Raw genomic sequence first — 26772 nt, 5'->3', positions numbered from 1 at the left:
ATTTAACCTTAAGAAGTATAAGGGACATTCTATAGAATTTAACCTTAAGAAGTATAAGGGACATTCTATAGAATTTAACCTTAAGAAGTATAAGGGACATTCTATAGAATTTAACCTTAAGAAGTATAAGGGACATTCTATAGAATTTAACCTTAAGAAGTATAAGGGACATTCTATAGAATTTAACCTTAAGAAGTATAAGGGACATTCTATAGAATTTAACCTTAAGAAATATAAGGGACATTCTATAAAATTTAACCTTAAGAAGTATAAGGGACATTCTATAGAATTTAACCTTAAGAAGTAGAAGGGACATTCTATAGAATTTAACCTTAAGAAGTAGAAGGGACATTCTATAGAATTTAACCTTAAGAAGTATAAGGGACATTCTATAGAATTTAACCTTAAGAAGTATAAGGGACATTCACTGTTCTGCGTATTAGACACACCCAGCATGATCAAATCGAAAACTGCTCCGAAACTATGTCATTAATTACTGAGAAAAATGTAAATCGGGAAACTGTTGCTGTCGGCAAACTAATCTGCGTTAGAGTCCCGATTCTTTTCATGGACTTATTCTGTCGGTACTGCCAAACATCAATAATGATAGTCTGCGCGAAAATAGGTACTTAGATCTGTAATCTAAACTTAGCAACAACAACAACAAAAATGACTGTGACAAATGGTGTACTCCAACTAAAGCATTCATTCCCGTGTTATTTCATTCAAACTTGTTGTGCCATTTAAAGGTACTCCACTTTGTTTCTGGTACACTTTAGCATCAAATATTTCTTTTACAGAGGTCACGTGACCGCCGCTCAAATAAAGGTATCCCTAAAAACGACCTGACAAAAAACTAACATGCCGATTAAAATTTCAACAAAGATCCAAAAAAGCACAACTTGGCGATTCGATATTTGAAGAGAAAGTCAAGGTAATGATCTAACCAGAACAGGTTGTGTTATTTAGCTGGCTTTCATATTTCTTGTGTTATGTCATTTTTACTTATGCAGGTGTCGAAGAACTTTAAAGGAATACTATCCTCTTGTCGGTTTTAGAAAACGGTTTACCGGTATGATAATTTGAACAGCATTCTAAACCTACTTGATCTTCCTCCGGAAGAGGTATATGGCTGCCTGAATGGCGGGGTAAAAACGGTCATACACGTAAAACCCCACTCGTGTAAAAACATGAGTGAACGTGGGAGCTTCAGCCCATGAACGAAGAAGAAGAAGAACCTACTTGACTTGCTGTCTCGGAGCAACTCCAGTTGTTCCTCGCTGCTACCGTAGACCGTGGAACCGTCAAAAAAAGATGTTACTATGTTCAGCTGCTCTCGAGGAACTGCAGAAAAAAAACCAGCAATAACAGCAATAACAACAACAACAACAACAACAACAACAACAACAACAACAACAACAACAACAACAACAGCAAAACACCATCATTGTGTAAGTATTGTACAGTTCAACACAGGAACTGTCATTAGACAATGTTAATATTGAGGAACTCCAGCTAACAACAACAGCTACAGATCATAACTGTCAACAGCAGATGGTAAAACGTTCAGCTGCTCTCGCCGAACTGCGAAAAAGAATTGGCACATTCCTTCTCGTGAAAACAGCTCGGCTCTGCATTTCAGATTTGGCCAGGCAGAGACAGAGAGACAAAGAGAGAGAGGGACAGAGACAGAGAGAGAGCGAGCGAGAGAGAGAGAGAGAGAGAAAGAAAGAGAGAGAAAGAGAGAGAGAGAAAAAGAGAGAGAGAGAGAAAGAGAGAGAGAAAGAGAGAGAGAGAGAGAGAAAGAGAGCGAGCGAGAGAGAGAGAAAGAGAGAGAGGGAAAGAGAGCGAGAGAGAGAGAGAGAAAGAGAGAGAAAAAGAGAGAGAGAGAAAGAGAGAGAGAGAGAGTACATACACACAGCAAGCCAGACAGGCAAACAGAGAAAGAGAGATGTAGAGAAAGTGAGAGAGGGAGGGAGAGAGAGAGGGAGACAGCAAAAGAGAGAGACAAAGACAGAGACAAACCAACAGACAGACAGAAAGAGACAGAGAGAGTGGGAGAGAGAGAGAAAAAGAGAGAGAGAAAGAGAGAGAGAGAAAAAGACAGAGAGAGAGAGAGAGAGAGAGAGAGAGAGAGAGAGAGAGAGAGAGAGAGAGAGAGAGAGAGACACCGACAGACAGAAACAGACACCAGAGACAGGCAGAGACAGGTGGACAGACAGAGAACGACAGACAAACAAACAGACAGGCAGACAGGCAGTCAGTCAGACAAGACGGATCGACCGACCGACCGACCGACCGACAGACAAACAGAAGGCCAGACAGACAGACAGACAAACAAACAGACACAGACTATGACGGACACAGAAAGAGAGAAACGGAAAGAGAGAGAGAAAGACAAACAGACAGACAGACACACATACAAATAGACAGACAGACAGGCAGACAGACAGACAGAGAACCCAAAATGCGTACTAACCCTTACGGTATCCGTGGGCATGACTGGAGGCGGGAATTGACCTGGAGAATTCCATACACTCCCCGTGAAACCTTTTGTCTTTCATCTTGATAGGCAGACAGTCGAAGGCAGCCGACGAATTTGCAACTTTACCGTTTTTACAGCAATGCGGACCCCCCTGTTCAGCTGTAATACGAGTAAGAATATCAGCAATTGATCCAATCAAGAAATCACGTTGTCCTTATGGAGCTCGAAGTTGACTTTGCGAAGTCTTTTTACCATAAAATCAGCGCCAAAGCTTGATGCAGCGAGCTTTTTGAGGTAGTCTTCGCCAAGTCTTTTTACCATAAAATCAGCGCCAAAGCTTGATGCAGCGAGCTTTTTGAGGTAGACTTCGCCAAGTCTTTTTACCATAAAATCAGCGCCAAAGCTTGATGCAGCGAGCTTTTTGAGGTAGTCTTCGCCAAGTCTTTTTACCATAAAATCAGCGCCAAAGCTTGATGCAGCGAGCTTTTTGAGGTAGACTTCGCCAAGTCTTTTTACCATAAAATCAGCGCCAAAGCTTGATGCAGCGAGCTTTTTGAGGTAGTCTTCGCGAAGTCTTTTTACCATAAAATCAGCGCCAAAGCTTGATGCAGCGAGCTTTTTGAGGTAGTCTTCGCCAAGTCTTTTTACCATAAAATCAGCGCCAAAGCTTGATGCAGCGAGCTTTTTGAGGTAGACTTCGCGAAGTCTTTTTACCATAAAATCAGCGCCAAAGCTTGATGCAGCGAGCTTTTTGAGGTAGACTTCGCCAAGTCTTTTTACCATAAAATCAGCGCCAAAGCTTGATGCAGCGAGCTTTTTGAGGTAGTCTTCGCGAAGTCTTTTTACCATAAAATCAGCGCCAAAGCTTGATGCAGCGAGCTTTTTGAGGTAGTCTTCGCCAAGTCTTTTTACCATAAAATCAGCGCCAAAGCTTGATGCAGCGAGCTTTTTGAGGTAGACTTCGCCAAGTCTTTTTACCATAAAATCAGCGCCAAAGCTTGATGCAGCGAGCTTTTTGAGGTAGTCTTCGCCAAGTCTTTTTACCATAAAATCAGCGCCAAAGCTTGATGCAGCGAGCTTTTTGAGGTAGTCTTCGCCAAGTCTTTTTACCATAAAATCAGCGCCAAAGCTTGATGCAGCGAGCTTTTTGAGGTAGACTTCGCCAAGTCTTTTTACCATAAAATCAGCGCCAAAGCTTGATGCAGCGAGCTTTTTGAGGTAGACTTCGCCAAGTCTTTTTACCATAAAATCAGCGCCAAAGCTTGATGCAGCGAGCTTTTTGAGGTAGTCTTCGCGAAGTCTTTTTACCATAAAATCAGCGCCAAAGCTTGATGCAGCGAGCATTTTGAGGTAGTCTTCGCGAAGTCTTTTTACCATAAAATCAGCGCCAAAGCTTGATGCAGCGAGCTTTTTGAGGTAGTCTTCGCCAAGTCTTTTTACCATAAAATCAGCGCCAAAGCTTGATGCAGCGAGCTTTTTGAGGTAGTCTTCGCGAAGTCTTTTTACCATAAAATCAGCGCCAAAGCTTGATGCAGCGAGCTTTTTGAGGTAGTCTTCGCCAAGTCTTTTTACCATAAAATCAGCGCCAAAGCTTGATGCAGCGAGCTTTTTGAGGTAGTCTTCGCGAAGTCTTTTTACCATAAAATCAGCGCCAAAGCTTGATGCAGCGAGCTTTTTGAGGTAGACTTCGCCAAGTCAATTTTGAACATTAAATATCTGGCTTAACCCAACCACGTACGTTGGTTAAGAATGAGATTGATTATGGGATCTTTTCCGTGCGTACTTGATCGTGTGCCTGCGCGTACGCACGAAGGGGGATGAGGTACTAGCTGGTCTGCACATTAGTTGACCCAGGAGATCGGAAAAGTCTCCACCCTTTTTTTACGGTGAACCGCATAAATCCAGATTTGGTTTTCTTTCTGCCACCTTACAAGAAAGAACATCCAGAACAAGAAGAATCATTAGGTCGAAGTTCCAGCGAACGCTTCGTTTTAAATACACGTTCCATCAACCTAACCTCTTTTTTGTGTGTAAATATCCTCTTTCTGTCAATGCCAAACACATGAAATGTCCTAGTTTTGATATCCAAATTATAGAAATGCCTGAGCTTCATGGGGCTCCTCTGAAGATGGGTACGTCCCAGTCATCTGTGTCTTTTCAACTTGTATCCCTGCTCTCGGTTTTGAAACAAAATATACAAGAAGATAACAAAGATAACACAGATAACAAACGCGTTTTTTAGCCAAGCAGATTAAGTAGTTTAGCATTATGCGCTGGCATTGTCAGCTAACAGAGAAGCAGACTTTACATTCTGCATGTTCACACACAACGTGTCTTTTTTTTTAAACTTTTATGCTGCATTCTTAGGGTGTGTCTAAAACACGCGGGGACACGCGGAGACAGTTAAACAGCACGCAGGGACACGCGGGGACACGAGGGGACGTTATATAATAACATTCTGACTATCCTTTATATATTTAAAAAAAAAAAATATTAACTTATTTATTTATTTAATTTTTTTGTTTGAAATTGTTATAAAATAACGTCCCCGCGTGCAGTTACACTGTCCCCGCGTGTTTTAGACACACCCTAAGAATGCAGCATAAAAGTTTTTAAAAAAAGACACATTGTGTGTTAAACAGTTAAACAGCACGCGGGGACACGCGGGGACGTTATATAATAACATTCTGACTATCCTTTATGTATTTAAAAAAAATAAGTTTTATTCACTTATTTTTTTTTTATTTTTTTTTTCCTTCAGAATGTTATAAAATAACGTCCCCGCGTGCTATTTCACCGTACCCGCGTGTCCCCGCGTATCCCCGCGTGCAGTTAAACTGTCCCCGCGTGTCCCCGCGTGTTTTAGACACAGGGGGTTTCTAAAACACTCGGGTACACGCCGGGACAGTTAAACAGCACGCGGGGACACGCAGGGACGTTATATTATAACATTCTGACTATCCTTTATGTATTAAAAAAAAAAATATTACCTCTTTTTTTTTTCTTTTTTTTTTCAGAATGTTATAAAAAACAACGTCCCCGCGTGCTATTTCACCGTACCCGCGTGTCCCCGCGTATCCCCGCGTGCAGTTAAACTGTCCCCGCGTGTCCCCGCGTGTTTTAGACACAGGGGGTTTCTAAAACACTCGGGTACACGCCGGGACAGTTAAACAGCACGCGGGGACACGCAGGGACGTTATATTATAACATTCTGACTATCCTTTATGTATTAAAAAAAAAAATATTACCTCTTTTTTTTTTCTTTTTTTTGTGAGAATGTTATAAAATAACGTCCCCGCGGGCTATTTCACCGTCCCCGCGTGTCCCCGCATGTCCCCGCGTGCAGTTAAACTGTCCCGGACACGCGAGGACACGCGGGGACACGCGAGGACACGCGGGGACACGCGAGGACACGCGGGGACAGTTAAACAGCACGCGGGGACACGCGGGGACAGTTAAACAGCACGCGGGGACACGCGGGGACGTTACATCAATAACATTCTGACTATCCTTTATGTATTTAATTTTTTTATTTTTTTTTATTAACTTACCTTTTTTTTTCCTTTTTTTTCAGAATGTTATAAAATAACGTCCCCGCGTGCTATTTCACTGTCCCCGCGTGCAGTTAAACTGTCCCCGCGTGTTTTAGACACAGGGGGTGTCTAAAATACGCGGGGACACGCGGGGACAGTCAAACAGCACGCGGGGACACGCGGGGACAGTTAAACAGCACGCGGGGACGTTATATAATAACATTCTGAGTATCCTTTAAGTACGTATTTAAAAAAAAATATATATATTATTAACTTTTTTTTTTAAATATTTTTTTCCATTTTTACATTTAGTCAAGTTTTGACTAAATGTTTAAATTATAACATAGAGGGGGAATCCAGACGAGAGTCGTGGTGTATGTGTATGTGTGTGTGTGTGTGTGTGTGTGTGTGTGTGTGTGTGTGTGTGTGTGTGTGTGTGTGTGTAGAGTCCGCACTGAGAGGCTACAACGTCCGGCAAATATCGCTCTCACACTATTTCTAAAATATCTTTAATAGAAGGCCTTATCGATCAAGTTATCCGATATGAAGATGCATAGTCACAGTTTTCTGCAATAGCGTTTAAAAAATAATCGACCCCGAAAACTTTCGTATCGAAGCTGTTCGTAGCAGACGGACTTTTGATCGGCTGTGGTCTCACACTTTTACATTATTATCTTTCAATATAATTCCTTATTCGACAAGTTGTCGGGCAGACAGCTGTACCTCTTACTTGTTTCCACTACCACACTCATAAATTTGCTCTGTAGTGTATTAGTGAAGAAAAAATAAATAGAGCATAGTCACAAAAAATTAAAAGAAAAAAATTAAATAAGTAAAAAATAATATATATATTCTTTTTTAAATACATAAAGAATAGTCCGAATGTTATTATATAACGTCCCCGCATGCTAGTTCACCGTCCCCGCGTGTCCCCGCGTGCTGTTTAACTGTCCCTGCGTGTCCCCGCAAAAACGCGGGGACACGCGGGGACAGATTTAGACGCACCCGGTGTCTAAAACACGCGGGGATACGCGGGGACAGTTTAACTGCACGCGGGGACGTTATTTTATAACATTCTGAAGAAAACAAGAAATTCCTCCGAGGTAGGAAAAACACCCCCGTCCTTACCAGAAGTCAGAAGTCAGAAGAGAGAAAGTCAGAAGTCAGAAGTCAAAAGTCAAAAGTCAGAAGTCAAAAGTCAAAAGTCAGAAGTCAGAAGTCAGAAGTCAAAAGTCAAAAGTCAAAAGTCAAAAGTCAAAAGTCAAAAGTCAGAAGTCAGAAGTCAGAAGTCAAAAGTCAGAAGTCAGAAGTCAAAAGTCAAAAGTCAAAAGTCAAAAGTCAGAAGTCAGAAAATCAGAAGTCAAAAGTCAAAAGTCAAAAGTCAAAAGTCAAAAGTCAAAAGTCAAGTCAAAAGTCAAGTCAAAAGTCAAGTCAAAAGTCAAGTCAGAAGTCAAAAGTCAGAAGTCAGAAGTCAGAAGTCAGAATGTACTCAAATAGGTAACCTTCTGATCGGTTCCCAATTATGTTATTGCAGGTTGGCATCAATCAGAAGAGAGCTAGAGCTACATGTTCAACTTCAAGGTCTCCTCTCAGCTGAAAAAGCCAACCGATTGCTGCATGATCTTGAGGCTGTCACTGACAGAAGTAAAATATTTGATGCCACTGCCGCAAATCAGGTAAGAGTAAGGCGAAGAGGTTTTATTATGTACAACTGTCAGTGTTATGATGTACAGTGTGTTTTTTCCTTCCCCTCCCTCACGAGTCACATTCTCAAGTTCTGGTCAGAATAACTCATATGGAGGTGTGTGTGCATGTGTGACTGTGAGCAAGACTGAGAGGGTGTTTTCATTTTATTTTTAAAATTCATGTTCAGGGATAATAATAAAATAATGAACACCTACTGACTTAGAGTCCAAACCACAGAACTGCTCGAACCTCTTAGCTTTATTTCACCAGTATGATGATCATGCAGTTCCTCCAGTATTAGAATCATTACTAATACTAGAAGCGCATGATTTTCAGTGTGTACCTTTAAGTTTAATAAAGTACAATGTATTGCTGTAAACAGTCACTCACTCACTCACTGTCAGGATATCTCATTCTCAGTGAAACTGTGTGTCAAGTTCTATTATTTTTTTCCTTTGTGCTCTACACACATGCATACATGTTATACATACATATAATATACATATGTTATGCACACATCAACTTGTCTACATTGTATGTCTGTCACTCTATCAGTCTATGTGAACACATTCAGTTCACTGATTTAGTCAAAACTTCACTAAATGTAAAAGGACTTATAAAATTTTATATTCTAGAAAGATATCAATGCCACTGTCCCACAGTATCATAAGAATCAAGCGTTAATGTTGGTTTGGTCATCTGTTGTCATTTGTTGTTGTTGTTGTTTTATGAAGGAGGGTGCAGTGTGTAAATTCATCTGGTTCTGTGGACAGTGTGTTTGTTGTTCCTCCACATAGGTAAATATCATACTGCATGTAGCTACTAATACTACTTGTCCTGTCAACTAACTGTTTTAAATTTGGTGCTCAGAGGAATGTTACTTCAGCCAATATTATATATTACAGGTTGGCATCGATCCGGCACAGTGGAAGAAGCAGATTGATTCCTTCATGATCCGGAGGCTGTCAAGACTCAAATGGGAAATATTTCATGCTAATGGCAATTCAGGTAAGAGTTTTGCTACATGATCATATTGTGTTTTATCCTCCCTCTCAGTCTCAAGTTCTGGTTACATTCTGACTGTTGGTGTGTGAGAACCGAAGTGTGTGTTTGATTTTCCCTGGCCAGTCAGGAGAGCTGCCAGACATTAATAGTAATAATACCTGCAGATTTTTCTAGTCCTGCAGATTGATGTTACACACCTTTGCTTTGCTTTTTGAATTTGATAGCAAGCGCTGACTGGGAATGTGTCTTCTATATTTCATATATTTTTAAATTGAAGTAGGCATTAGAACTTGTCTACCAGGGAATTAGAATGTTTACGCTCTTGGCATTGATGTGGGTTTAGTGTGTGTGTGTGTATGTGTGTGTGTCAGTTACAAACACAATTTACTCCTTACTCATACTTAAAACTTGTTCTTGTCATTGTGTTTGGATTTAAGATCAGTTCCTTTGTCATTCATTTGTCAGTAGGGACAGAAGATGACGAAGACCTGGCCAGTGAATGTGGATGAAAAGCAGTGCTATCCAAGTCCAGCTGTGATTGATGGGGAAACTACAGCAACAGCGGCAGTAAATGTCCACTCAGTATTGGTTGTACTGAGCATTATAACTTGTTGCTATTGTAAATTTGTGTCAATGTTTTAAAGGCCCACTACGCCTCATTTAAAAAGTTGTCCTCACCTTTAACATGGGATAAGACCATGCCTCCACTTTGTCACAGACCAAAAATCAACACTTTGACTGCTTTCTATAGTGAGGTACATGTTTTGGTGGTTTCGGTGAATTTTTTTTTCTTTTGAAGAAGCTGTACCTGAATTTATTCTTTAAAAAGATACCACTCTGCATAGAGAGCCTTGAGGCAGTTCATTTTTGGTATGTGTCACGTTTCAATATATCACTTAAGGTGATTATGAACCGGTTAATTACTACTAATTAACTAACCACACCACGATCCACTCTCGCAGTCACACGATTAAATAGAGTCAACAAAAGTATAAGTTTCAGACGCCTGTTTATGTATAAACTCGCCACCTCCCTCGAGCCTTCACTCAAAATATGTTCCTTTTACGTTCTCAACACGTAAAAAACCCGTGGTCACTGACAAAATGCCAGTAGTATATAGAAAATTATAGTAACACGCTGATCCCGTGTAAATATAGTCAAATGAGAATGTTCTGTTCAAAAGCTCTAGTTCATGCAGGTGTCACACACCCCACGCTGTCACTACTCCAATGTAATCACAGACAAGAAAAGACAACGGTGGTCAACGGGGTGCGTAAGACATGGTGCACTTAGCTTTCTTTCTGTATGCTGGTTAGCCGGTATGCTGGTTAGCCGGGTTGCTGGTTAGCCGGTCTGCTGGTTAGCCGGTTTGCTGGTTAGCCGGTTAGCGTAGCTTCCTCAGGTCCCAGCTCCAACGTCTGCAGCTAGCAGTGTCCCGTCAAAGGCAGCCGTGCAGCGGTTACAGGAAACCGAAACGAAACGAAGGCTGCAAACAGAAAGCATCGGTGCACTAAACATGTCAGCTACCCCTCACCCACCACCTTTAAACATGTCATCTTTAAATATCTCATCGAGCACGTGGGCCTGCACAAAACGGACTTTTTACAACAACAAAACAGCCATTTTCCGTCCTTCTCTCCCTATCTGCAAAAACCATATACAGATTAGTATTTTAGCGTCACAGAGAGTAAATTATGCGCTAACCTGGAAAGAACAACAGAGAGTATTTCATTCCACAAACACAGACTCATCAACAGCGTTAAATAATGATTTATTACCTCAAACAGCCTATGAGTGTAGTACTCTCATGGAAGCAAAATCCGCTTCCTCCCTGGAACAGCCTCTGTTCGTCAACAGTGACAACAACATCCAGAACCCCTTGTCGAATCCTTATGCGAAAGCCATCGCACGACGAAGGAATGTTGACGACTTGTCCTCAGCAAAACATAGGGCAGTGAGAAAGAAATAACTAGTGGAAGTTCCCCTAGAGTGCCGAATACAATATTCGGTGAAAAACCATCATACTCTAGACACTGTGCATTAGATCCTTCCCTTTCTGCCGCTGGGTGTCAAGTGCCCCGTCCTTGTGTCTCTGACAGACAACCTAGCCAATAACACGTGACTGACCTTGTCACAAAACCCAGTCCAGCTATACACAATTCTGCCTCCCCAAGCAAAAAAAAGACACGAGAAACTCAATCCATGGAAATCCCGTGTGCCCTGTCAGCAAAAAACCGTCAGCCCTATGGCAGCAAAAAACCCCACCGTGAAACTCGTGCGCTACGAAACATCCGTGCTCATTGAGCACTGTCAGCAACCTCTGCTGTAGCCCAATATCACGCACAGGCGCTTTCTATCATAATTGACCAAGAACAGGCACTCCATCGAGTGACACTTTCTTGGTCTCTGTCACCCGATCGTGACACACCTCCCCTCTTCAAGACGAAACCTCGGTTTCGCTCACAGTCATGTTCTCCTCTCCAGCCCGAGAGAGAAAGTCAGCTCCAACATTGTTGGCGCCCGGAATGACGCGTACCGTGAATTGGTACGGTTGGAGGATCAACGCCCAGCGCATAAGTCTGGCGTTTGCCAACCTTGCAACCTGAAGATATTGCAGAGGTTGATGGTCTGTTTCCAGACAGAAAGGTCGTCTTCAAGAACGAGCAACCCCTCGTTTCACCCCTGATGACTGCAACCTTCTCTGTCTTCTTGTCTTTGCTCTTCTGGTCTTTGTTCTTCTCCCCGTAGGCTGTCCTCTCTATGTAGGCGCGCAGCAGGTTGGCGTGGTACAGGCGTGCTTTCCCGTTCATGACGATCCTGTAGTCGTTCTGGCCCACCTTCGCTGTCACCTCAAAAGGTCCTTGCCACTGCAGTTGTAGCTTGTTGTGTTTGACAGGTAGAAGTAGCAACACCCGTTCTCCAATCTTGAAGCTGCGCGGCCGTGCCTTGCGGTCGAATCCTCGCGCATAACGCTGTGCTGCTCTTCCCAGGTTCTCTTGAGCCAGTTTGCAGGTCTCTTCAATCCTGTTCCTGAGTTCTACGATGTAGGTCGCTGTCGTCTGCACCTCCTCGTCAGCTTCTTCGTCCGTCCAAGCCTGACGCAGGATAGCCATGGGACCGCGTACCTGTCTGCCGTACAACAACTCAAATGGGGAAAAGCCCAAGCTCTCCTGAGGAACCTCGCGGTATGCAAAAAGCAATGCTGGGATGTACCTGTCCCACGTGCGTGGTTTCTCCTGAGCTAGTTTCCTCAGCATGGTCTTCAAGGTGCCATTGAACCTCTCCACCAGTCCGTTGCACTGAGCATGGTAAGGAGTGGTGAAGTGCTGCTCCAGTGATAGCAGTCGTGCTGCCTCCGCCATCACTCCTCCCGTGAACTGCGTGCCTCTGTCGGTGAGTACCTCTGATGGAATTCCCAGCCGGGACCACATAGTAACCAGAGCCTCAGCTACTCGCGTGGCTTCAATCGATTTCAGAGGGATCGCCTCTGGGTATCGAGTAGCGTAGTCCACCATGGTCAAAATGTATCTGTTTCCGTCCTCAGACGCAGGCAAGATGGGCCCGATGATGTCCACTGCCACCCGACGAAAGGGTTCGTCGATGAGCGGCATCTTCTCTAAGGGGACCTTCCTCACCCTTCCTTTGGCAACCACCTTCTGGCACTTATCGCAGGACGCACAGAAACGTCGGACATCCGTGCAGATGCCCGGCCAGTAAAAGTGGCGCCAGACACGATCCGTGGTCTTCTTGGTGCCAAGATGACCTCCCAGAATCGAGTCGTGTGCCGTTGCCATGACACCCTCGCGAAACTCGCGAGGCACGACAACCTGTTTGAATGCACCCTCTTTGTTGCTGAACTCACGGTAGAGCAACTTCTTGTCCCTGAGGAACTTTGACCTCCCATGCTTCCCGCTCAGCTTCACCTTCCCCGACTTCGCGTGCTCCCGAGGAGTCGCTAATGTCGGATCAGATGCCTGAGCCTTCGCGAGAAGCGCGGGGGTCACGTTCCCCAGGGCAGCTCGTGCAGCAGGTAGGGGTTTGAGAGGTTTGTCCTCTCGCTCCGCCTGTGCCCGCGTGAGCACTGAAATGACGTCGGGAGACCGATAAACGGGAACCTCCCTGGTGACGCCGTCCACAAACTGAACCCGGTTTCCAATGAGCAGGTCGCATGGAGGATCGTCCATGACGACGGCCACAATGGTCCCCGTGAACAACGGTGTTACGACCTTGATCACTGCCGTGTTCAAGTCGTAAGCGTGAGATGCCTCGGCCATTCTCACTCTGATGCTGTCTCCTGTGTAGGCCATAGCTGGAACCAGACTCGCCCGAACCACTATCATGTCTGCCCCTGTGTCCCGCAGACCTTCGCCCTTCACTCCGTTAACGTAGACGTTGCAGTGGGGCTGGAAATGTTTCCTGGAGCACGGAACGCAGAGTTGTGGAATTGTGCATGAGCTCGTGACGTCCCTTAACTCCTCGCTGCCAACAAAGTGTACGCCCTTCTGGTCAGCCTGTCTCTTGTGGCAGTCCTTCTTCACGTGGCCCCGCTTGTTGCAGTAGAAACACTGGATGTCAGTTCTGGAACTTGATCCTTTGTGTCCCTGATCGTCCTTCCCGTCCTTGGGTCCTGAAGAACCTGAATTTCCCGATTTTCCCGGCCGTGAGCCTGAGGATTTGCCGGAGATCGCCTGGGCGTCCTCGTGTACTCTGATCCAGTCGGCTGCCTCCTGAGTAGTCTTAGGCTGGTGCTCCTGCACGAAGGTCACCACCTCAGGTCGCAGGCTGGACATCAGTTGTTCCATGACAATGAGGTCGGCAAGGTCGTTGACGGTCCAGTCCTTTTCGGCCATCTCCACCCAGCGCCGCAGGTAGAGATTAAGGCGTGCCACAAACTGATGACTCAGCTCGCCGCTCAGTCTCTTGCTGTTACGCAGACGTAGACGTCGTCTGTAGGCTTCCGCAGTCAGGTTGAAGCGCTGGAGTAACGCCTTCTTTAGTGCCTGATAGTCTCTCGCCTCGTCGTCATCCAAAGCGTTGTAGAGCTGCAATGCGCGTCCTTTTAAGCAGGTGCTAAGGCGGCTAGCCCACGTGGCCTCTTCCCACTTCTGGTCAGATGCAATGCGCTCAAACCGGCGTAAAAAGTCGTCGAGCTCGTCCTTGTCATCGTCGAACGTCGGCAGTCTCGTACGGTCAGCAACAAACGTCGGCGCGCTAGCCTGAGTAAGCGTACCCTTCTCGGCCTGTAGCCTAGCTAGTTCTAGCTGGTGTTCGCGATCCGCCTGTTTGTCCTGTCTGTCACGTTCGGCCTGTCGTTCGGCCTGTCGTTCCTGTCTCTCAAGCTCGTCTTTCTTATCCTGTCGGTCACGTTCGTCTTTCTCTTTCTTTTCTTGTCTGTCTCATTCCTCTTTCTCTTTCCGTTCTTGTCTGTCACGTTCGGCCTGTCGTTCGGCCTGTCGTTCCCTTTCTTGTCTGTCTCGTTCATCTTTCTCTTTCCGTTCTTGTCTGTCACGTTCGTCTTGTCGTTCCTGTCTCTCACGTTCGGCCTGTCGTTCTTGTCTGTCAAGCTCTTCTTTTCTCGTCTGTCGCTCTATGTCTTCCTTACGTTCTAACTCCTTGCGCTTAAGCAAACTACGCGCTCTAACGCGTGCGTCTCGCTCTGTCTGTTCCTCACTACCAGGAGTTTCGAAAGTTAATCTCTTCGTAGGAGATCCCCCTGTAGCCATGGTTAGTTTAGCAAAGCTTTATCGCAAAAGTAAGTCTAACGCAGCTATAGCTAGAACACGCGGTGATGAAAGCGATGGATACAAACATCCAGTAACCAGAAAATGCAGAAGAAAAATCCAAACGGTGTAGAACAAAACGCGTAGCCTACTTTATGGCTGCTTTTTGCGGTGAAACAAAGTGTTTCCCACAGCCGTGGCCTACTTTATCGGCTGCTTTTTGCGGTGAAACAGAGTGTCTCCCACAGCCTTGGTTAGGACAGAAGTCCTCGGACCCTTCCCCCCCAAAATTCCAACAAAGTCAAAATATGGAGAAAAATCCAAGTAAAACAAGACGGTAGAAATGTAACCTGTTACAGAATGCGAAACAACAATGTAGAGAAAACTGAGTAAAACGAATAACAAATCCGCTAACCCCGCTCAGCTCTCTGCAACGGAAAACTCTGAACGTACAACAACAAAGATTCACAAACAAAGGAAAGGGAAGTAATCACAGTTAGCGCATACAATAACTCACAAATTACAATTTACATTTCCTGCAAGATGTGAATCGCTTAAGGTGTGGTATATGATCAAAACTATACAAAAAAGGGTAGCACCAAGCAGAAAATAAGTCGAGCACTGACGAGATTATCTGCTCTTAGTTATCCTTAATTGGTGGGTCTTTATCAGTTGGAAATTAACTGAGTAGATCCCGGCTTGGCCCCCATGTGTCACGTTTCAATATATCACTTAAGGTGATTATGAACCGGTTAATTACTACTAATTAACTAACCACACCACGATCCACTCTCGCAGTCACACGATTAAATAGAGTCAACAAAAGTATAAGTTTCAGACGCCTGTTTATGTATAAACTCGCCACCTCCCTCGAGCCTTCACTCAAAATATGTTCCTTTTACGTTCTCAACACGTAAAAAACCCGTGGTCACTGACAAAATGCCAGTAGTATATAGAAAATTATAGTAACACGCTGATCCCGTGTAAATATAGTCAAATGAGAATGTTCTGTTCAAAAGCTCTAGTTCATGCAGGTGTCACACACCCCACGCTGTCACTACTCCAATGTAATCACAGACAAGAAAAGACAACGGTGGTCAACGGGGTGCGTAAGACATGGTGCACTTAGCTTTCTTTCTGTATGCTGGTTAGCCGGTATGCTGGTTAGCCGGGTTGCTGGTTAGCCGGTTCGCTGGTTAGCCGGTTCGCTGGTTAGCCGGTCTGCTGGTTAGCCGGTTTGCTGGTTAGCCGGTTAGCGTAGCTTCCTCAGGTCCCAGCTCCAACGTCTGCAGCTAGCAGTGTCCCGTCAAAGGCAGCCGTGCAGCGGTTACAGGAAACCGAAACGAAACGAAGGCTCAAACAGCCTATGAGTGTAGTACTCTCATGGAAGCAAAATCCGCTTCCTCCCTGGAACAGCCTCTGTTCGTCAACAGTGACAACAACATCCAGAACCCCTTGTCGAATCCTTATGCGAAAGCCATCGCACGACGAAGGAATGTTGACGACTTGTCCTCAGCAATACATGTGGCAGTCAGAAAGAAATAACTAGTGGAAGTTCCGCTAGAGTGCCGAATACAATATTCGGTGAAAAACCATCATACTCTAGAGACTGTGCATTAGATCCTTCCCTTTCTGCCGCTGGGTGTCAAGTGCCCCGTCCTTGTGTCTCTGTCAGACAACCTAGCCAATAACACGTGACTGACCTTGTCACAAAACCCAGTCCAGCTATACACAATTCTGCCTCCCCAAGCAAAAAAAAGACACGAGAAACTCAATCCATGGAAATCCCGTGTGCCCTGTCAGCAAAAAACCGTCAGCCCTATGGCAGCAAAAAAAACCACCGTGAAACTCGTGCGCTACGAAACATCCGTGCTCATTGAGCACTGTCAGCAACCTCTGCTGTAGCCCAATATCACGCACAGGCGCTTTCTATCATAATTGACCAAGAACAGGCACTCCATCGAGTGACACTTTCTTGGTCTCTGTCACCCGATCGTGACAGTATGCAACTATTAGTGCCCGTATGGTCTTATTTCATGTAAAAGCCTCGGGGATGTCGTCAGGCGTCCGACATAGACGGATTGAAAGGCTCAAATGTCTGATTCACATAGCCGCATGGCGGTCAGATGTCCTATCGTTTTGAACTGAGCGCTGTCGTTGTCCGATAAGAACTCCATTCCTTCGGACAGCGCACTATTCTATATTTTTCTCTCAAGATACACATTTTCAAAAAGCGACCGAGCACTCGCGCGTACATGTGCACTGAAGTTGTGCAGTGCGGATCTTGTGTTTTCGGGAATTCCAAACCGTTTGTGAGATGGGCTATTTGGGTACACCTGTCTGCACATTAAAGTTAGGAGTACGGGAGACAACTCCAACTGACCATAAGTCTTGCGTCTGCTTTTGGTTTCAGTTCGAGACATTTTGACGAAGCGCATTGAATTATGCCACCGAAATAAAATTAAGGCCTGTCCACTTACAAAAACTGCTCGGTCAAAGTAAAATCTTACATTTTGTTAAGGAAATGTGCGGCAGTATTTGGAGAATACATGGAATAACCTGGTTTTCAGGGAAGTGACATAAAAATAAAGAGAACAATTGTGAATACTTCTTCTTCTTCTGTGTTCGTGGGCTGAAACTCCCACGTACACTCATGTTTTTGCATGAGTGGATTTTTACGTGTACCCCCCGCGGGTTAGGGGGAGTCCCATATTGGTTGGGACGAGAAAGAATTTACCCGATGCTACCCAGCATGTCGTAAGAGGCGACTAACGGTTCTGTTTCTCCTTTTACCCTTGTTAAGTGTTTCTTGTATAGAATATAGTCAATGTTTGTAATGATTTTAGTCAAGCAGTATGTAAGAAATGTTAAGTCCTTTGAACTGGAAACTTGCATTCTCCCAGTAAGGTCATATATTGTACTACGTTGCAAGCCCCTGGAGCAATTTTTTGATTGGTGCTTTTGTGAACAAGAAACAATTAACAAGTGGCTCTATCCCATCTCCCCCCCTTTCCCCTATCCCATTCCCCGTCGCGATATAATCTTGAATGGTTGAAAACGACGTTAAACACCAAATAAAGAAAGAAAGAATTTTTACGTGTATGACCGTTTTTACCCCGCCATTTAGGCAGCCATATGCCACTTTCGGAGGATTGTGAATACATGTACTGATCGACATAGAGTGCCGTTGCTATGGAAACCGTCGTTACATTGGATTTCTAGGAAACAGTTTAACAGCGACATCATACATCAGAAATTCCTAATATTTGGCACAAAGATGCACATGTATCATATCTACAATCATATAGAACGATTTTTTTTACAACAGACTACAGTTGAATTTTGATATCTTTTGTCATAAGAATGAACGAATTTCTCACTGCATATTCATTACAATAATTAATTTAAATTCAACTGTAGTTGTTTAAAAAAAAAACACGTTCTATATGATTGTAGATATGGTACATGTGTATCCTTGTGCCAAATATTATAACTTTCTGATGTATGATGTTGCTGTAAAGCCGTTTTCTAGAAATCCCATATGACGCTGTAAATGCCAGCAACAGCAGTCAATATTCATCCACAATGTTTTCATTCATTTTAATAAGTCACTTCAATAAATGCCCAGAAAACTAAGTTATTCCTTGACTGTATTCTTTAAGTTTGGTAATTTTACTGCCGCACATTGCCTTAAGTCATAAATAAAGGGTTCCAGTAACATACCATTCTTCTTTATTGATTATGAACTTTGGAAGGTTAGATGTTGGATCTGTTTTTAAAAAATATTTCCTTGATGTGTTGTACTAAGATCAACCGTCTGCTTGGACATACACTATAGATCCACTACCTGGCTGCTGTCTGCGGAAAATCGATTAATTCATAGAAAAATATGCCTCACAGGGAAGCAGCTAGCCGGTTGACTGTACATGTGTTTGTGTAGAGGTGTTCTTAGTGCATGTTCAAGCCAGGACAAATGGTGACCTGAAACATTTACATATATGTATGCAGGACTGCTACTTTTAAGCTTAGGTGCAAGTGTGATGATATATTTGCTTGACTGATTATGGGCATTAAAATAAAACTGCAAAAAGAATACTTACACTTGAGATCTGATTTTGTGTGTGTCTGTGTGTGTGTGCGCATGAGGGTGTGTGTGGGCCGTTTGACATCCTTGCAGAAGAAACAAACAGAGGTAACTGATAAACTGCATTTATTAACACAAAGATGTAAACAAAGTGAGTTCACACATTTCACAAAAGTAAAACAAGGCAGTCTCACATGCATTCACAATATTTAGTACTCACATGAATGGCCAAAGATTATAGGCTGAGAATGCAAGTTCTAAATTGGCACATTTGTACATGTAGCTGCATCCGCTAGACATATATATATCCATCTTACAATAAAAAACAAGAAGAGCAAACGCTCAATCGAGTCACTTTCGCAGTTCTGAATATTATGACCTTGAAAAAGGTCAAAGGTCACCAAAGCAGACGTCAAAGTGTAGAGGTCACTGGGAGTCACGTTCACATAAAATTTGAGCCCGGTCACTTTTATAGTTTCCGAGAAAAGCCCAACGTTAAGTTGTGTGTTGCCGAACAGAAAAGGCTAGTTATCTCCCTTGTTTTTCTGATAACGTTCGTAAAAGGCTACAGATGTAAATACTTTGATGTAAAGAATAATCCTACAAAGTTTCAATCACATCCGATGAACTTTGTCAAAGATATAAAATGTCTAATTTTTCCTTTGACGCTGACCTGTGACCTTGAAAAAGGTCAAAGGTCAACGAAACCATCGTTAAAGTGTAGAGGTCATTGGAGGTCACGACTAAACAAAATATGAGCCCGATCGCTTTGATAGTTTCCGAGAAAAGTCCAACGTTAAGGTGGTGTCTACGGACGGCCGGACGGCCGGCCGGCCGGCCGGACGGCCGGACAGACTAACACTGACCGATTACATAGAGTCACTTTTTCTCAAGTGACTCAAAAAACCTAGTGGTTAGGACATCGGCCTAAACATCTCTAGGTCCTGGGTTCGAATCTCTGCAGAGGCATTTAATTTTTTCCCTTGGTTGAAATAAAAATGCTCAATCCAGAGAGAGCAACCGTAAAGTTACCAGGGTAAAAGTAAAGCATTGAATGCAGCTATGAAGGTTATGCCAGCAGTGTGGGTCAAGATTCAGGCCGCCTTCTATGCACAGAATTCTGTGTAGGATTCTCAGCTCTATCTTTACAAACACATAATCCCCAATAGTCATACAGTGGAACCCCCCTTTTAAGACCCCCTCCATTTTAAGACCTTGTTTTCTCAGACTTTCTGTTCATAACCTCTGTAAATTTTAAATTTTACCTCCATTTTAAGACCCCCTCCTTTTTAAGACCTGATTTTCTCAGATTTTTGGAGGTCTTAAAAGGGGGGTTCCACTGTAGCTGTAAGACATAATTTTGTTTAAAACACTTATGCCTTTTGGGGGAAATAAATTAATAAGAAAAGACATCACCACACTAAGAAGTCAGGGTGCTGACTTTTGCTATGTGACCAAGTGGAAGGATTTTCTTATCCCATGCAAAAAGCCTGATGAAGGTCTGACACAGTGAGGTGAAGTGTTTTAATGAGGCAGAGCAGGCCTTTAAAAAATAAGTTCACCACATCCAAGTGAAAGACACAATCTTGGCAAACTGTACTACAAAAGCAACATTTCAGCACAACATAAGAATGAATTGAACCATCCAGGATGCACCAGAACGACCCAAAAACAGAATCAATGAAAATCTTAAACAAGATAAAGTACTGACTAGGATTCAAAGGAAGAAAAATTCATGGGTTAACACATTTCATAATGCAGTTAAAAGATCTAAATTCTAATATTGCAAACAAAGTCTATACATGAACACGCATTGACCGAAACATACACACACATCTCCCAAAGCTAAGCCTGTGTGTAAAATACTGCCTGTGAACAGCTTAACTTAAAGCACTCAAACAACATAAAAGATAATACCACTTTATGTAGTAACAAGTCGCGTAAGGCGAAATTACTACATTTAGTCAAGCTGTGGAACTCACAGAATGAAACTGAACATAGTCCGCCGCTAGTGCGGGGATATAGCTCAGTTGGTAGCGCGCTGGATTTGTATTCAGTTGGCCGCTGTCAGCGCGAGTTCGATCCCAGGTTCGGCGGAAATTTATTTCACAGAGTCAACTTTGTGTGCAGACTCTCTTCGGTGTCCGAACCACCCCCCGTGTATACTACATTGGGTGTGCACGTTAAAGATCCCACGATTGACAAAAGGGTCTTTCCTGGCAAAATTGCTTAGGCACAGTTAATAATTGTCTACCATACCCGTGTGACTTGGAATAAGGCCGTGAAAGGTAAATATGCGCCGACATGGCTGCAATCTACTGGCCGTATAAAATTTCATCTCACACGGCATCACTGCAGAGCGCCTAGAACTGTACCCACGGAATATGCGCGATATAAGCGTCATTGATTGATTGATTGATAGTGCAAAAGGCAGTGAAATTGACGAGCCTGTTTGGCGCGGCAGCGGTTGCGTTGTGCTTCATAGCACGCTTTACTGTACCTCTCTTCGTTTTAACTTTCTGAGCGTGTTTTTAATCCAAACATATCATATCTATATGTTTTTGGAATCAGGAACCGACAAGGAATAAGATGAAATTGTTTTTAAATCGATTTCGGAAATTTTATTTTGATCATATTTTTTATATTTTTTTATTTTCAGAGCTTGTTTTTCATCCAAATATAACATATTTATATGTTTTTTTAATCAGAACATGATAAAAAATAAGATTCACGTAAATTTGGATCGTTTTATAAAAATTTTGTTTTTTTTACAATTTTCAGATTTTTAATGATCAAAGTCATTTATCAATTTTTAAGCCACCAAGCTGAAATGCAATACCAAAGTCCGGCCTTCGTCGAAGACTGCTTGGCCAAAATTTCAATCAATTTGATTGAAAAATGAGGGTGTGACAGTGCCGCCTCAACTTTTACAAAAAGCCGGATATGACGTCATCAAAGACATTTATCAAAAAAATGAAAAAAACGTCTGAGGATATCATACCCAGGAACTCTCATGTCAAATTTCATAAAGATCGGTCCAGTAGTTTAGTCTGAATCGTTCTACACACACACACAGACAGACAGACAGACACACACACACACACACACACACACACACATACACCACGACCCTCGTCTCGATTCCCCCCTCTACGTTAAAACATTTAGTCAAGTGTAAAAACAAACAAACCGCTGTTTGCTGTAAGAAAATATCTGCATACCAAACACTACCTGTATTTAGTTGAATTGACAACTTACATTTATAAGTCAAAATGTACCCTTTGATCCACATCGCACCACACATTATTTGTGTGGAATGTTATTGTTAATGTGTTACATGTCCATTTCACCACTAAGGCAACAGAAAACCTCTGTAAGTGTCAGCATCTTCAGATAGACTATATTAAAGCAGTTCTGGTAGCTCCGTCAGCACAGAATGGACTGAATCTGATCATCATCCTTAGCAAAGCTAGGCACTACTCTGCAAGCTGCCTGCACGTCATATCTCGGCACCTCACTTCCTGGAAAATAAAGAAAATGTATTACTGAGCACATCCAGACTTTGCTGTGCACTGATGGGGATATGTTTTGGGTATCGAGAAGAGGGTGTGGGGTGGGGGTGCGGGAAGGTAGGTAGGAGGTAATACTTGTTCTTCACAAGATCAGTGGGATGGAGAATGGTGGGGGTGATACTGACAGTGACAACTATGAACTAAACTGTAAACCTTATTCTGTAATATTACAGGTGCCATCATTCCTTCCTGTGAAAACCATTTATTTCATGGATATAATAGATATATACTTTCATCATTAAAATTAAAAAGATAATCTTTCATCATTAAAATTAAAAAGACTTCCTCACAAGAACCTTTCTAACGACATGATATCTTGTTATGCTGCTGATGTGAGCGGCTTTTCTGGAATGTGATGGAAAGTTACTGTTTTTTAAATTCAGCATGAGCCTTCATCCCACACACATTCCCTATTTAGCGTTGACACCTTACAGTTTTGTTGAGAAATGTGATGTGAATTCATTCAGAAAATTCTAACTCTGCGCAGGGGCAGTCAGGGTGTTGAATGTAGAAGTAGGTATCCAAGTACACAGGCGGTATTACAATTTACATTGTAACTCTTATTCCATGTAAAAAAAGACTATAAAAAAAAAACTTGCCAGATCTGTGATTGTGAGCCAAGGAAAGGACTGACTGTATTTAAAATAATTCCAGTAATGAGTAAATCTTTCATTCTAGCTATTTCATGTTTTACTTTCTTGCATCACAATAGTTCAATGTTCATACAAACAGTATAATGCACTTTATGAGTATAGGGTTGCAACAAACTTTAAGATGGGAAGGAGAGAGAAAATAAAGATATTTGTACCATTATGTATATAAAGTACATCATACCAATTACCATGCACAGTATTATTATGCATCTTCAAATACATGTATGAATAATTTCATCTACAAAGTACTTGTTATTCAATTTACAAAGAACAAAAGACTGCTGAATGATCTACATCAGTACATGTTTATAGCTTCAGACTACCATCACCAATACCCAATGTTACATATATTTTACCATACAGATTTGACAAGCAAAAGCTGTAAGTGGTAAAGAAATGTGTAACTTACTCTTCAGGAGTAGTCTGTTATGTAAAGCACCACGCCAAGTCATCCTGATATCTCTCCAGTACATGACATGTATCCATGTTTAAAGGTAAACTGTTGGAACTGGAAGACAGGAGCTGTATGAATGATGCACATCATCTCTGGTTTCTCGGGAGGCCTGAAAACAACCATAACAATATTATCATAACTATTAACATGTCTTGAAAATGAAATAAGTACTATTTCAACTTCACTATCAGACGATTCAGAGCCAAATCACTCACTAATTCAGTAATTGTTTTGTTTATTCTTTTATAACCATAGTTCATACACTGATACAGCAGCATTTGATTATGTACATACAGATTAAAGATCAAGCATTTTCTAAACTTGAGTAAAACAAGAACACAACAAGCACACACTCTGTGACTCACACTCACAGTCACATCCAGTTACTCAGTAACACACACATGTATACACAACAGATGAATCTTGCTCAGTTCTACAAAGGCCACGTTTGCTATGGTCATGTCTTGGATTTTAAAACCAATAACTTACCTGCTTGTTGATCCAAACCGATGATTGAAAATCAGTGAGAGTAGTGTAGAACAGTGCGATTCATCGCCAACCTCCCCATTCAAGGCAGACCGTGTCCAAAATCAGCTGTATCATTCACATCCCGATTGAATTCTTTCAGAAGGGCAGTCGGTGTTTCAACTTCTTTGTCGGTATATTTCTCTGGTGGACGTGTTGAACTGCCAACTATTAGATTGTTTTCAATGATATATCAGTCACGACGGCCGCCATGTTTTTCGTCATCAATACTATTCATGTCATCTTGAACACAAGGCCAGTACTGTAACTGAGTCAGTGTATTCATGTACTCCGTTTTATTGTGTCTTAAAACCGACTTCTAGGGAAAGTGATCAATCGAATTTTATGGTCCACAAAAACTTGCTTCATATTTTATTTAAAGACTACTTTTATTTGCCTTTATTTTTATGGCGCACATTTTGTGCCCCACATTTTGTTTTGGCCTTCATTTTGTGGTCCACAAACTGGAAATGTGTCCCACAAATTTGTGGGCTTATTTTTGTGGTCCACAAACTGGAAATGTGCCCCACAAATTTGTGGGCTTATTTGTTGGATTAATGACATCGAATGCCAAGGATACTGGAGCACTAACCACTAGGCTACGACAGTAACTGACAGACAGGGCTACAAAAGTGAAGGCATTTCAGGGTTACTCCGTCGTATGTGGCGTTTCTCAGTCGCGCATAAAGGTTCTGTTACCAACTCTACGGCTAAGAAAGGTTGCATTTGAAGTTAAATGTCCACTAAAATATCAAAGGGAACACCATTTCCAAACAACACAACGGTTTGCGCTCGCCTCTCGCAGTCGTTCAGGTGAAACCAAATCGGCTTGCCTGATACAGCAGATATTAACACTTCCACGTCACACTCAACACTGAGCTACAGTTTACTAACGTGATATGTTTTCAATTGTTCGTTCACTTATATTGCTTTCAGATTTAACACACCAAGATGAATGAAACAGTGGCACGCCACGGTTTTTGTTGCGAAAACTGTGCAATGGCTGTGCTACGCGATCGAAGTGTGTATTATGTACACGCGGTGTTCCTCCGGAAAAGACCGAAGCGACATGTGACGTAGTCGTTCAGTGGGGCGTTTAGGAATCGCAAATTCGCCACACACAAAAATTACATTAGTAAAAAAAAGAAAAAGTAAAAAAAAAAATACATAAAGAATAGTCAGAATGTTATTACATAACGTCCCGGCGTGCTAGTTCACCGTCCTTTTTGTCCCCGTGTGTCCTCGCGTGTCCCCGCGTGTTTTAGACACACCGCATTCTTATGCCTTGAAATTATTCCACAGAAACTGTTACTCAGCAAAAATAAAGACAAATATAGAAGCAGGCCAAAACAGCCGAGAGAAACTCACAGACGGGAATAGGAGAGAGAATGAGGTCATGGTCAATGATCTGGCCGAATTGCATGAACATGAGGGTGCGGTTTCCATGGGCGTTGCGGTCATCGTGACAAAATTTGCTGACGGCAGTGGCACTTGGCAGCTCTGAGCCATCCTTGGCACGCCTGCGAGGTGCTCCGATCGCTGCATGAGAGGATGTTGTTAATTCATTTACTGAACTGAAATGAACTGAGCTGAGCTGAGCTGAGCTGAGCTGAGCTGAGCTGAACTTTGCTTTGCTTTAATTTATTTTACTGAGCTTTACTGAGCTTTACTGAGCCCGTATGCACAAACACACACACACACACACACACACACACACACACACACACACACACATACACACACGCAAACTCACACACACACTGTCACACACACACACACACCCGCCCGCCCACACACACGCACGCTCGAACACACGTAAGTACACACACACACACACACACACACACACACACACACACACACACACACACGTCCGCATGATTAACATACGAAGCAACAACAACAACAACAACAACAACAACAACAACAACACATTCAAGTGCTCACCGTCATCATACTGAGGGGGGAGCATACGCCGCAGCGGTGTGTTGGCACTACCCAGGTTGAAGATACTGTTGCATGTTCCGTCAGCCGAGCGATACTTCGTGGGTTCGTGGCATTCCTGTGTAAGGAAAAGAGCAAAGCCAAATTGCATTAACGTAGATCTGTGATCGACCCCACTGTGACCTTAAAAGTTAACAAGAGTCAACCAGACTTTGGCCATGATGTGAGGTTATCACACCCGCTGAGTTTGTGTGATTTCAAACATCGTGCTTCGAAAAGGTTCAAGAAAATGGTAAATGGTTTATCTTTCTACCCGATGTCAACCCCGATGTGACCTTGAAAGATTCAAGTAGACTTTGGCCATGCAGGGAGGTCATCAACCTTTGAAGTTTCAAAGTTTGAGCTTTAAAAGCATTGAAGATATTGACAATGATTGCACTCTTAGCATCAAACGCACCCCCCACCCCAATTTCGTAACAGCCACTAAGTGGCTCTTAAGAAATAAATTCACAAAATAAAAAACGCTGGCGCTGGACCCGAGTACTCTTCAGACTGGCTCGCTCCCCCAGTATGAAAGTTTTTGTCTTGTGCACGTGGATTTTAAAAAAAATATATATTTATTTATTTTACACAATTAAAAAAATTATTAGAGTAAAATAAAACATTAAAACGTTCATAATGAACAATAGTAAACAAGAATTTATTAAAAAAAAATTAAAAAAATTAAAAATAGACCGCCCATGCCGGGAATCGAACCCGGATCACTTTGGCCATAGTCGGAAACGCTTTCCACCAAGCCAACAAATCTGACATTCACCAGTGAACTCAAATGCATATACTCCTCGCACAGTGGTACACGCACGCAAAGCACGCACGCACGCAAAGCCTGGTGTCACTGGCTTGGCTGGGCGGTTTATCAGCCGAACGGCTGTTCTATCCCACCGCGAATCGCGCCCAGCGTTAAGAGTCGTTTTTGTGGATTATTTGGCATTTAGGTCCCAGGTAACATTATGAAGTTTTAATACGATCAATCGGACCTATTATCAAGTTAGTGTATCAACTTTTGAACGAACTGCGCCCAGTAGTTTCCCAGCAATAAGCTGTTAAGTCG

General features: G+C 42.9%; 1 protein-coding gene and 2 long non-coding RNA genes across 3 annotated transcripts in view; 1 reads left to right on the top strand and 2 right to left on the bottom strand.

Moving 5' to 3' along the window:
- Positions 1–26772, bottom strand: part of LOC138965118 (chorion peroxidase-like) — a 54986-nt gene that overhangs the window by 21093 nt on the left and 7121 nt on the right. Inside the window, exons 3-6 of the mRNA XM_070337248.1 lie at positions 25665–25779; positions 25086–25256; positions 2480–2644; positions 1243–1344 (exon numbers count right to left, since the gene is read on the bottom strand). Coding sequence (XP_070193349.1) covers positions 1243–1344; positions 2480–2644; positions 25086–25256; positions 25665–25779 — 553 coding nt within the window. The remainder of the gene's footprint in view (positions 1–1242; positions 1345–2479; positions 2645–25085; positions 25257–25664; positions 25780–26772) is intronic.
- On the top strand, positions 7556–9402 carry LOC138965121 (uncharacterized). Its single transcript, XR_011455310.1, has 3 exons — positions 7556–7694; positions 8610–8712; positions 9175–9402. It is a non-coding gene; the product is annotated as an uncharacterized lncRNA (long non-coding RNA).
- On the bottom strand, positions 18623–23948 carry LOC138965120 (uncharacterized). The gene is made up of 3 exons (XR_011455309.1): positions 23682–23948; positions 23148–23301; positions 18623–22034 (listed from the first exon to the last, which is right to left on the bottom strand). It is a non-coding gene; the product is annotated as an uncharacterized lncRNA (long non-coding RNA).

This window comes from Littorina saxatilis, linkage group LG4 (assembly GCF_037325665.1).
Source record: "Littorina saxatilis isolate snail1 linkage group LG4, US_GU_Lsax_2.0, whole genome shotgun sequence".
Taxonomy (NCBI): Eukaryota; Metazoa; Mollusca; class Gastropoda; order Littorinimorpha; family Littorinidae; genus Littorina; species Littorina saxatilis.
This window is presented reverse-complemented; position numbering and strand designations above follow the sequence as displayed.